Source organism: Electrophorus electricus, chromosome 1 (genome assembly GCF_013358815.1).
Source record: "Electrophorus electricus isolate fEleEle1 chromosome 1, fEleEle1.pri, whole genome shotgun sequence".
Taxonomy (NCBI): Eukaryota; Metazoa; Chordata; class Actinopteri; order Gymnotiformes; family Gymnotidae; genus Electrophorus; species Electrophorus electricus.
Genome location: NC_049535.1, coordinates 35891300 through 35901299, shown reverse-complemented (window position 1 = coordinate 35901299; position 10000 = coordinate 35891300). Strand labels below are relative to the sequence as shown.

Below are 10000 nucleotides of genomic sequence, written 5' to 3'. Positions count from 1 at the left end.
ATGGCAGGCGTTACAGTACAGTAATGTCTCATGAATTTACTCCGAGTTACATCGTGTGTTGGAATTTTGGAAAGCAAGGAAGCATCTATAAACCTTCCTGTGAGTCTGACATTTCTTGGTCAGTGAAACATAACACGCATGTTTCCTGGGCACATTGGCTGTCTCTGACACAGGACACGCTGGTATCTCCCTGTGATGTGCAACTCAGGGCAGTTTCAAGGCAGTGCAGAGTTGAGCTTCTGTTAACCCTGTTCAGTCCCTCTAAAATAAGACACCATTACAGTTTCTAATACATTAATTTGTGTCTCTTTAACAGAGTAAACGCAGCCTACTCCAAGCTGGTGGAGGGCCGGGGTGGGGTTGACGGAAATCAAACTGATTCAATATTCGAATTCAGTATTCAATATTTGGATTCAGTATTCTGATTCAGCTGGTGGGAGAAGGGGGCATCACACCCAGAACAGAATCAAATTGCTTAAATATGACTGCTGGAGCTCTGTAGCAGCACAGACTGGGAGAACAGTGATGATCAAGTTTGTGATGGTAACTGTGGTACCTGCTAAATAAATCAATATATTTATGACAAAAAGTCTGAGTTCTGAAAACTGGAAAACAGAGGATCTGGCAACCATGTTTCTGTTGTCGCACACACAAATAGTCCCAGAGAGGATCTGGCAACCGTAGGAGCATTTAACAGGACCCAGTAATGGGAAGAGCCTCTGACTAGGCTGGGTAGCAACAATTGCCATGATGACACAGGGTAGCTACAGTTGCCATAACATCCAGTTAGGATGCAGTTCTCAGTCCACTTGCCGCGAGCTGGCCTGGAGGCGGAGCTTAGCTAGCACTTAGCTTTAGTTTGTCAGGGTTTGGAGGCGGAGCTTAGCTAGCACTTAGCTTTAGTTTGTCAGGGTTTGGAGGCGGAGTTTAGCTAGCACTTAGCTTTAGTGTGTCAGGGTTTGGAGGCGGAGCTTAGCTAGCACAGCTTTAGTTTGTCAGGGTTTGGAGGCGGAGTTTAGCTAGCACTTAGCATTAGTTTGTCAGGGTTTGAATCACAATATTATGTCCCACATTTTTGCATAAATTAAATCTTTGCATCGATTTTTTTTTTTTACAGATAACAGCATATGTGATATTGTCATATTTACAGCATATATCTGATGCTTTTATGCAAAGTGACTTACAATTATGTCTGAACACAAGTTGAGGGTTAAGGGTTTTGTTCAGGGGCCCAACAGTAGCAAGTAGGCAGTGGTGGGAATTGAAGTAGCTCATTTCATGCAACAGTACTCTACCATTCCACTAGAACAAAAACAGCATTTCCAGTCTCCCACAGGGGAAACATTCCAAGAATTCTACAGGGAAAACAATTCCCAGCATCCTCTGGGGGGAAAAAGCCTTCCCGTCTTTTCCTGTGCATTGTGCTCACAGTGGAGCAGCTGCTTTTGGTTAAAATGTTACAAACACGGCAGTGAGTGGGTGTTCTGAGGACACAGCGTTCCAGGACACATTCCCATGTCCTCTTCCCAACAGCTACAGGCACTTCTGAGTCTTTTCACCCATGATGTGGGCTTTCGAAGGTCTTGTGCTCCCAGTCACACTTCCAGGAGGAAATGCAACTTGGGGAAGCAGAACACAGAAGGCCCTTCCGGGAACATCGGAAACACCCGGAACACTCAGTGTTATAATGAACAGTATGAAAATGAAGAATTTCTTCTTCATGGCTGAAAACCTGCTGTACTGTGACCAAGACGGAACCACAGGGTTTTACAGGAACACCACGGGCACTTCACATCCGTCCGGAATGAGTCCGCACCCAGGACCGGTTTTGGGCTCGTCTGGGGGAGGGGCTCGTTAGCAGTGGTTTGCCTTCACACATAAAGAACTCAGTCTGAACCGTGGATTGATTACTTTATTCCGTACATCACTTCGTCTATTTGCTTGGATAAAAACACTCGGGCGGAGAGGAACAGTGTTTTCAGGATGCGTGGAATTTCACTATGCAGGAGCTCCTGCTAAAAAGAAGGATCCATACACAATCTGGTTTTACCTTATAATGTACACTCTACAGGGCTGTGCAAAACGTTTGGGTACCTCATTTGGATTTTAAAAGTTTTCTGAAAAGTAAGCATTTATTTACTCAGAAAATACACTTGAAAAGGGAAGTAATGCAATAAGTGGAAGCAGTCACGTGACAAAATGAACCAAACACACAACCCCACATGTGGCACTGGGAGCAGAGAGCATCCACACTGGCTTGGACTGCACCAGAACCCCAGACCAGCACTGTCAGATGGACCAGACATCGCTGCCCCGACCTGCTCCTGGGTCCGAAAACTGCTTTCACACTTGACAAAATGTATCAAACTTGTGGAGTAAGACAGAGAGAACAGTACGTGAGTCAGAGCACAGCAGACAGGCCCTGAAAAACGCTGTAGTGTGAAAACGCCCTAAATAATGAAACAGAACAATTCTGAATAATAATACCGTAAGATTGTACATACTGGACTAAGAAAAAGTAAGCTGGAAAAAGCTTGAATGGGCAAATTCCATCTTTATTAGGAGCAGATGGGATGCTTATGTCAGACACACACGTAACGCCTGCCATGCCACCGTTCCAGGGCGATCCTACGTCCTGGAAGGAAGCAGCAACTGTAAACCTTCAACAGCTACAACCATGAAAACATGAAAACGTTTCAATAATACAGATGTCTTAGTCCTGGGACCTGCACATCATGGGTACAGGATTTCCCCAACACAAACATTTGAAGATGAAAAGGTCTTCTCACAGGTCTGAGGCTGTATATCTGACTCAGATCTGACCCTACAACCTCTTCCTTTTGACTAAGTCATCTGCTTCCGGTGTCAGTGTGGTCTTCACATCACCCACAGCGATCAGTAGCTGTGCCAGGTAGTACGTTGTCATGATGATGTGTCGATTGTAATCCAGTGTCTCAATGACCTTGAACATCTGAAGCGCGATGGTGAGGTCAGAGATCACGAAGGTCAGCCCTCCCAGCATGACCAGTGTACGGCGCGTCCGCAACGCCAGGGTTGCCATGACGGTGATGAGCAGCGTGTAAGCCCCGATGGCTGGCACGTAGATGTCAGGGTCCTGGGAGGAGCGGAGGAATGGCAGCAGGTAGAAGAATGTCCCACCACTCACCCCCCACAGCAGGAGGTACAGCACGTACAGCCAGGAGGAGGAGGAGGAGGAGGAGTAACGCCAGGAGAGGAAGGACAGAGAGTAGAGTATGTGGGCCAGAGCAAAGCAGGCCATCCCTGAAGGAAAGAGAGGGGGGGGGAGAGAGAGAGGGGAGAGAGGGAGAGAGAGAGAGGGGAGAGAGAGAGAGGGAGAGAGAGAGGGAGGGGAGAGAGAGAGAGAGGGGAGAGAGAGAGAGAGAGAGAGAGAGGGAGAGAGGGGACAGGGAGAGAGAGAGGCAGAGAGAGAGGGAGAGAGAGGGAGAGAGAGAGGGAGAGAGAGGGAGAGAGAGGGAGAGAGAGAGAGGGGAGAGAGGGAGAGAGAGAGGAGAGAGGGAGAGAGAGAGAGAGAGAGAGAGAGGGGAGAGAGAGAGAGGGGGGAGGGGGGAGAGAGAGAGGAGGGGAGGGGGAGAGAGAGAGGAGAGAGAGGAGGGGAGAGAGGGAGAGAGAGGGGAGAGAGAGATGGAGAGAGAGAGAGAGAGGGAGAGAGAGAGAGAGGAGGGAGAGAGAGAGGGGAGAGAGGGAGAGAGAAAGAGGGGAGAGAGGGAGAGAGAGGGAGAGAGAAAGAGGGGAGAGAGGGAGAGAGAGAGGGGAGAGAGGGAGAGAGGAGGGGAGGGGGGAGAGAGAGACGGGGGAGAGAGAGAGAGAGGGGGGGGGGGGGAGGGGGGAGAGAGAGGGGAGAGGGAGAGAAGAAAGGAGACAGGCGTTAGGATTTAAACACTACAACGAAACAAAATGATTTTGTGTGTCTGTGTGATTTGATTTATAATTTTTTTTACCATGAAGAAAATGTTCTTTCCAGATAAGACAGGCGTCTCCACATGCCGATAGGACCAACCCTCCAGCCACACCCAGCAGGCTCCACCCCCCATTGTAACTTAGCACCAGAAGAGCCAATGAGAGCACAGGGGCGGACTTTACACCTGCAGCCAGGGGAGAGGGGGTGGATTCTGGTATCCACAGGTAGAAATACACCGCTGTTGAAGCAAAGAAAGGGAGGAGGTAGAGAAAGAGAATACAAGACTGAGACAAGAGAGAGATAAAATGAAGATAAGAGAGGAGGACGAGACGAGAGAGATGGGGATGAGATGAGAGATATGAGGATGAGAAAAGGGAGATGGGGACGAGATGAGAGATGATGAGGTAGAAAAGCAGAGCAATATAAGTGTTGCACTGAAAACACAAAATAAACACAGATAGTTCTTCATAAATTGAAGCCTCTGCGATGACAGTTTATCACGCATGTAAGCACACACGTCACACACCCATTAAAGAGTGACAGGGGTCATTCAGGGGTCAGCAGTGTGCACGACCGAAGGTGCAAAAGAGATGCTGTCAGTGGACATTACATTAGAGTGAGCAAGAACCATGGGATATGAGTCCTAGAGGTCATTACCGTGCTCCTGCGTTGTCTGTGGTCATAATAAACGTAGGATATGAGTCCTAGAGGTCATTACCGTGTTCCTGCATTGTCTGTGGTCATAATAAACGTAGGATATGATTCCTAGACGTCATTACCGTGTACCTATGTTGACTATAGTCATAATAAACGTAGGATATGAGTCCTAGAGGTCATTACCGTGCTCCTGCGTTGTCTGTGGTCATAATAAACGTAGGATATGAGTCCTAGAGGTCATTACCGTGCTCCTGCGTTGTCTGTGGTCATAATAAACGTAGGATATGAGTCCTAGAGGTCATTACCATGTACCTACATTGTCTGTAGTCATAATAAACGTAGGATATGTGTTCTAGAGGTCATTACCGTGTATCTACATTGTCTGTAGTCATAATAAACGTAGGATATGAGTCCTAGAGGTCATTACCATGTACCTACATTGTCTGTAGTCATAATAAACGTAGGATATGTGTTCTAGAGGTCATTACTGTGTACCTATGTTGTCTGTAGTCATAATAAACGTAGGATATGAGTCCTAGACGTCATTACCGTGTACCTACATTGTCTGTGGTCATAATAAACGTAGGATATGTGTTCTAGAGGTCATTACCATGCTAGTATGCTGTCTGTAGTCATAATAAACGTAGGATATGTGTTCTAGAGGTCATTACCGTGCTCCTGCGTTGTCTGCGGTCATAAGCGTCTGTGTCCAGGATGTCCATCTCTCCTCTCTCTTTTTCACACTCACACACAGTTGTAGACGTATTCCTGTGGAACCAGTGGAGCCTCTGAATGCCAGCGTGTCCCTGTCACTGTGGACCTCACTAGACTGTGAACTTTAGACCAATATGAGTAATGCGTTATCTGTCAGATTGGTCTGTCATAAACGCTGTATGGCCTCTCCCCAATTATGCAGGACCTGTGACCTGGATGGTGACACTGTCTGTCTGAGCAAAGGTTTCATGGATTTACTGTGACACCAAAATTATTAAATGACCCCCCCCCCAACAATTTGCTTGCCTGATTTTAAAACACATTTATCCTCAATAAATGTCAGTTAGTGTTATGACTACAGACAAAGCTGAAGAGATGAAACAGGCGAGATCACAGCTGATGAAGTCTTGTCCTGCCACTGAGGTTCAGCTGGTCAGCTAGAGAACACCAGACATCATCTGAACAATGGTAGCAAACATCTGTGCTGTCTCGACCATTGCTGTTTTAATCTAATAAAATGACATCTAAAAACAAATCTTTTGTTTCTCTGTCTTGGATCACAGAACAACTTCAGACTGTTGAGACCTGCTGATCTTCTGCTGGAGAAGGGTGGTAAGTCTGGGCTGTTCCTATTGGACAGCTGCTCTCATCTCTCTGAGCACTGATTGGTTTAAACAGTGAACTGAGGGGAGTTAAGACAACACAGCCTGCTTGTTTTGGGGATTATGAAAGTGGGACGTATGTCCTCTGGCTGGTGTGACAGCGAGATGCATTTTGGTCCAGCAGTCAGAGCTCATGTTTACCTCCTGCAGACTTGGGTTCGAGTCCCAGGTGGGGAGGCTGACTCAGCCTTCATTACAGAGAGAGAGAGAGCTGGTGGCTTAAGACAAGGAAAATTCAGTGTATTTCTGACCACATAGAATTGAACATGTGTTTGAACTTTGTCACCATGGATCTGTGATGCTAAATAGTCTGATTATGTCAGGCTGCTCCTGCATTTGGTGTAATGGTTGGGTCAACACAAGAGGTGTAATCATTAACTCAGCCTGTGATCTTCAGCCCAATTCTCCCACAAGCCTCTGGGGTCGTCCCTCACACGTCAGTGTGCTTAACAGTCAGAGGAAGTGCTTCAGAAGAGAAGGCTAGACAGAGAAGCCAAGATCTAGAGAAGAGGTGAGGACCTTGTAGGTAAGTGAAGCTACAGACAGGCATATGACAGGCTTTGGAAACTGGTGGGTGAGAGGAGGAGCTATCAGAAGTAAGTGGGGACTGTGAGAAAGACAAATAAAGATGCATCCTATTGAGGAGAGATATTCTGATACTCTGCTCAGATGAGCCTTCTACCATCTACTTGTGGTTGGCATTAATTCTGGTAACATCTGACTATACGTGAGCGTCACCGATGGTACTGCCCATCAGCTACCAGCTGTTAAACATCAACAAAGTTCTGACAAACAGGACCCTGAGCAGATGCCACCCACACTAGGGATGAGGTCAGAAACACAGTAGTGCGTGAACGATTCCATGATTCCTTGCGTCTCTCTGCAGATATGGATCACAGAGCTGTACCCATAAAGGTTGGAGTCGTGGGTTATGGACATCTAGGTAGCATTTATTATACACTTTAAAGTCTACATATGCTGTTACATATTTAACTATGAGTGAAGTGATTACACCATTGTTTATCTGCTACAGGTCGGTTTCTAGTGGATCGCATACAGAGGGATGGGCCAGGGGTGGGGCTTAGCTTGGCCTTTGTTTGGAACAGAAATACAGACAAACTTACTGACTCTGTCCCAGACGATCAGATCCTGACCGACTTAGCGGAGTTTACAGACAGGTGTGCATGCAAACACACTCCTCACACAAACACAATCCTCACACACTGGTGTGTCACAGATTCTCTTACCCTAGCAACCTGGCAGTAAACACTGGCAACACAGAGTAATGAAGAGAAATACCTTATTTGCAGATATGATTGGCGAACAGAGAGAACACTCAGAGTCTGAGTCCATGCTGTAACAGAATCTGATTACTGTGAGTTGGCCTGACTCTATACACACTTCTAGGGGAGGGTGTCATGGATAAGTTAGAATGAGGCCCCAGTCTACAGACGCCCACTACTGCCGGGTTTCCATTGTTGCGCCCCCGAACACAACCCTTAACTCTCAGTTACTCAAGTTGTCAGATAAATGCCATAAATGTAAATTTTAGTTCGTTAGGAACAAGGTAGTGTGTTTGCCACATGGTGGAATTACACTGAGAAGACATTGTTTGAAAGTGAACAGGGGAAACACAGACTCGAACACACACATTAATGAGCAGGTTTATGAATCTGTATTCTGTCTCTCCATGATGTGATATTTTATTCATGTCCGTGCGATATCATCCATCATGCACACATGCTTGTGCCCCAGAAATGCCGATGTGATCGTGGAAGTCTGTCATCCACATATAGTGAAGGAGTTTGGCATTCAGTTCCTGGCCCACGCAAATTTCCTGGTAATGTTATCATTTTGGATTAGGTCCTTAGTGTTTATTAAAAAAGTGGACTGGCTAAGATCCTTCCACCAAGTCATATTTACCCTGCCCACAGGTGGGCAGTCCCTCTGCTCTAGCCAATCCTCAGCTGGACCAGGCACTCCGGCTTACTGCAAAGCAACATGGGAAAACACTCTATGTGCCCAGTGGTGCATTATGGGGTGGCCAAGACATCCAGAGGATGAATGACAGTGGATCTTTAAGAGTGAGATTACTAATCACTAAATGCTAATGTTACTCATTTAACATTAAAGAATTTTTTTTTTAAATTTAGGAACAAGTTAACAGCAGAGGACTTGGATATGAATTAGTTTCCACTTGAGAGATTTTTTATTTCTACTCCAGAATTTCAATTCTCCAAGTAACTGATATTTACACGAGTGTTTATACGAGAGTACTGGGAGCGGGAGACGCTAGTGTTTATACGAGAGTACTGGGAGCGGGAGACGCTAGTGTTTATACGAGAGTACTGGGAGCGGGAGACGCTAGTGTTTATACGAGAGTACTGGGAGCGGGAGACGCTAGTGTTTATACGAGAGTACTGGGAGCGGGAGACGCTAGTGTTTATACGAGAGTACTGGGAGCGGGAGACGCTAGTGTTTATACGAGAGTACTGGGAGCGGGAGACGCTAGTGTTTATACTAGAGTACTGGGAGCGGGAGACGCTAGTGTTTATACTAGAGTACTGGGAGCGGGAGACGCTAGTGTTTATACGAGAGTACTGGGAGCGGGAGACGCTAGTGTTTATACGAGAGTACTGGGAGCGGGAGACGCTAGTGTTTATACGAGAGTACTGGGAGCGGGAGACGCTAGTGTTTATACGAGAGTACTGGGAGCGGGAGACGCTAGTGTTTATACGAGAGTACTGGGAGCGGGAGACGCTAGTGTTTATACTAGAGTACTGGGAGCGGGAGACGCTAGTGTTTATACGAGAGTACTGGGAGCGGGAGACGCTAGTGTTTATACTAGAGTACTGGGAGCGGGAGACGCTAGTGTTTATACGAGAGTACTGGGAGCGGGAGACGCTAGTGTTTATACGAGAGTACTGGGAGCGGGAGACGCTAGTGTTTATACGAGAGTACTGGGAGCGGGAGACGCTAGTGTTTATACGAGAGTACTGGGAGCGGGAGACGCTAGTGTTTATACGAGAGTACTGGGAGCGGGAGACGCTAGTGTTTATACGAGAGTACTGGGAGCGGGAGACGCTAGTGTTTATACGAGAGTACTGGGAGCGGGAGACGCTAGTGTTTATACTAGAGTACTGGGAGCGGGAGACGCTAGTGTTTATACTAGAGTACTGGGAGCGGGAGACGCTAGTGTTTATACGAGAGTACTGGGAGCGGGAGACGCTAGTGTTTATACGAGAGTACTGGGAGCGGGAGACGCTAGAGTTTATACGAGAGTACTGGGAGCGGGAGACGCTAGTGTTTATACGAGAGTACTGGGAGCGGGAGACGCTAGTGTTTATACGAGAGTACTGGGAGCGGGAGACGCTAGTGTTTATACTAGAGTACTGGGAGCGGGAGACGCTAGTGTTTATACGAGAGTACTGGGAGCGGGAGACGCTAGTGTTTATACTAGAGTACTGGGAGCGGGAGACGCTAGTGTTTATACGAGAGTACTGGGAGCGGGAGACGCTAGTGTTTATACGAGAGTACTGGGAGCGTTTGGCACTTTGCCAGTCAGTGTCTGATGTCTGATGTTGTCAGTATCTGATGTGTGATGTCTGTTTGGCCCCAAAACAGGCCCTTTCCATTCGTATGTCAAAGCACCCCTCCTGTTTCCGCCTCGGTGAAGGTCTGCTCTCTGATTGGTCAGAAGTGGAGGGGAGGCGTGTCTTGTTTCATGGCTCTGTAGCAGACCTCTGCCCCATCGCCCCCAACAACGTGAACACCATGGCAGCAGCTGCCATAGCCGCCTCAGCACTGGGTTTCCATGGCGTCGCTGGAGAGATTGTGTCAGACACGGCGTAAGAATGACCCTCAAACACTGCTCGAGTCTGTCAGCGTGTTTTCAGACGCACAGACACCTGCTTAAATGTTCACCTGTGAGGTCAGAATGTCTTGGAGAACGCGGAGTAAATTTTCTGTAGCTGGATTTCAGGGTAACCGTGCACGTCTGGATTTAGAGTGTCGCATGTATTGTAAA

At 47.3% G+C, this 10000-nt stretch overlaps 2 protein-coding genes across 4 annotated transcripts in view; one reads left to right on the top strand and one right to left on the bottom strand.

Moving 5' to 3' along the window:
* Positions 1–1664: 1664 nt before the first annotated feature.
* tmem86b (transmembrane protein 86B) lies at positions 1665–5483 on the bottom strand. The gene is made up of 3 exons (XM_027029734.2): positions 5269–5483; positions 3981–4224; positions 1665–3282 (listed from the first exon to the last, which is right to left on the bottom strand). Exons 1-3 carry the CDS (start codon positions 5317–5319, stop codon positions 2825–2827), a joined length of 753 nt encoding a protein of 250 aa, XP_026885535.2. The 5' UTR covers positions 5320–5483; the 3' UTR covers positions 1665–2824.
* Positions 5484–5600: 117 nt separating this feature from the next.
* The window catches only part of aspdh (aspartate dehydrogenase domain containing), a 5786-nt gene continuing 1386 nt past the window's right edge, over positions 5601–10000 (top strand). Inside the window, exons 1-7 of one of the 3 annotated variants that reach the window (XM_027029731.2) lie at positions 5601–5779; positions 5875–5923; positions 6860–6916; positions 7007–7151; positions 7729–7813; positions 7908–8057; positions 9598–9821. In XM_027029731.2, the coding sequence (XP_026885532.1) occupies positions 5777–5779; positions 5875–5923; positions 6860–6916; positions 7007–7151; positions 7729–7813; positions 7908–8057; positions 9598–9821 (713 nt within the window). In that variant the 5' untranslated portion in view covers positions 5601–5776. Of the gene's footprint in view, positions 5780–5874; positions 5924–6305; positions 6500–6859; positions 6917–7006; positions 7152–7728; positions 7814–7907; positions 8058–9597; positions 9822–10000 lie in introns of those variants that run through there. The other 2 variants (XM_027029733.2, XM_027029732.2) reach the window with 2 other exon arrangements.

Bases quoted from the DNA above. Each gene is read 5' to 3' on its own strand.
- tmem86b (XM_027029734.2), bottom strand. From the start codon at position 5,319: ATGGACATCCTGGACACAGACGCTTATGACCGCAGACAACGCAGGAGC. The intron at 4,225-5,268 runs GTAATGACCTCT...CTCTTGTCTCAG, and splicing joins GCAGACAACGCAGGAGCACG to TCTTGTATTCTCTTTCTCTA. The intron at 3,283-3,980 runs GTAAAAAAAATT...TCTTTCCTTCAG, and splicing joins GAAAGAACATTTTCTTCATG to GGATGGCCTGCTTTGCTCTG.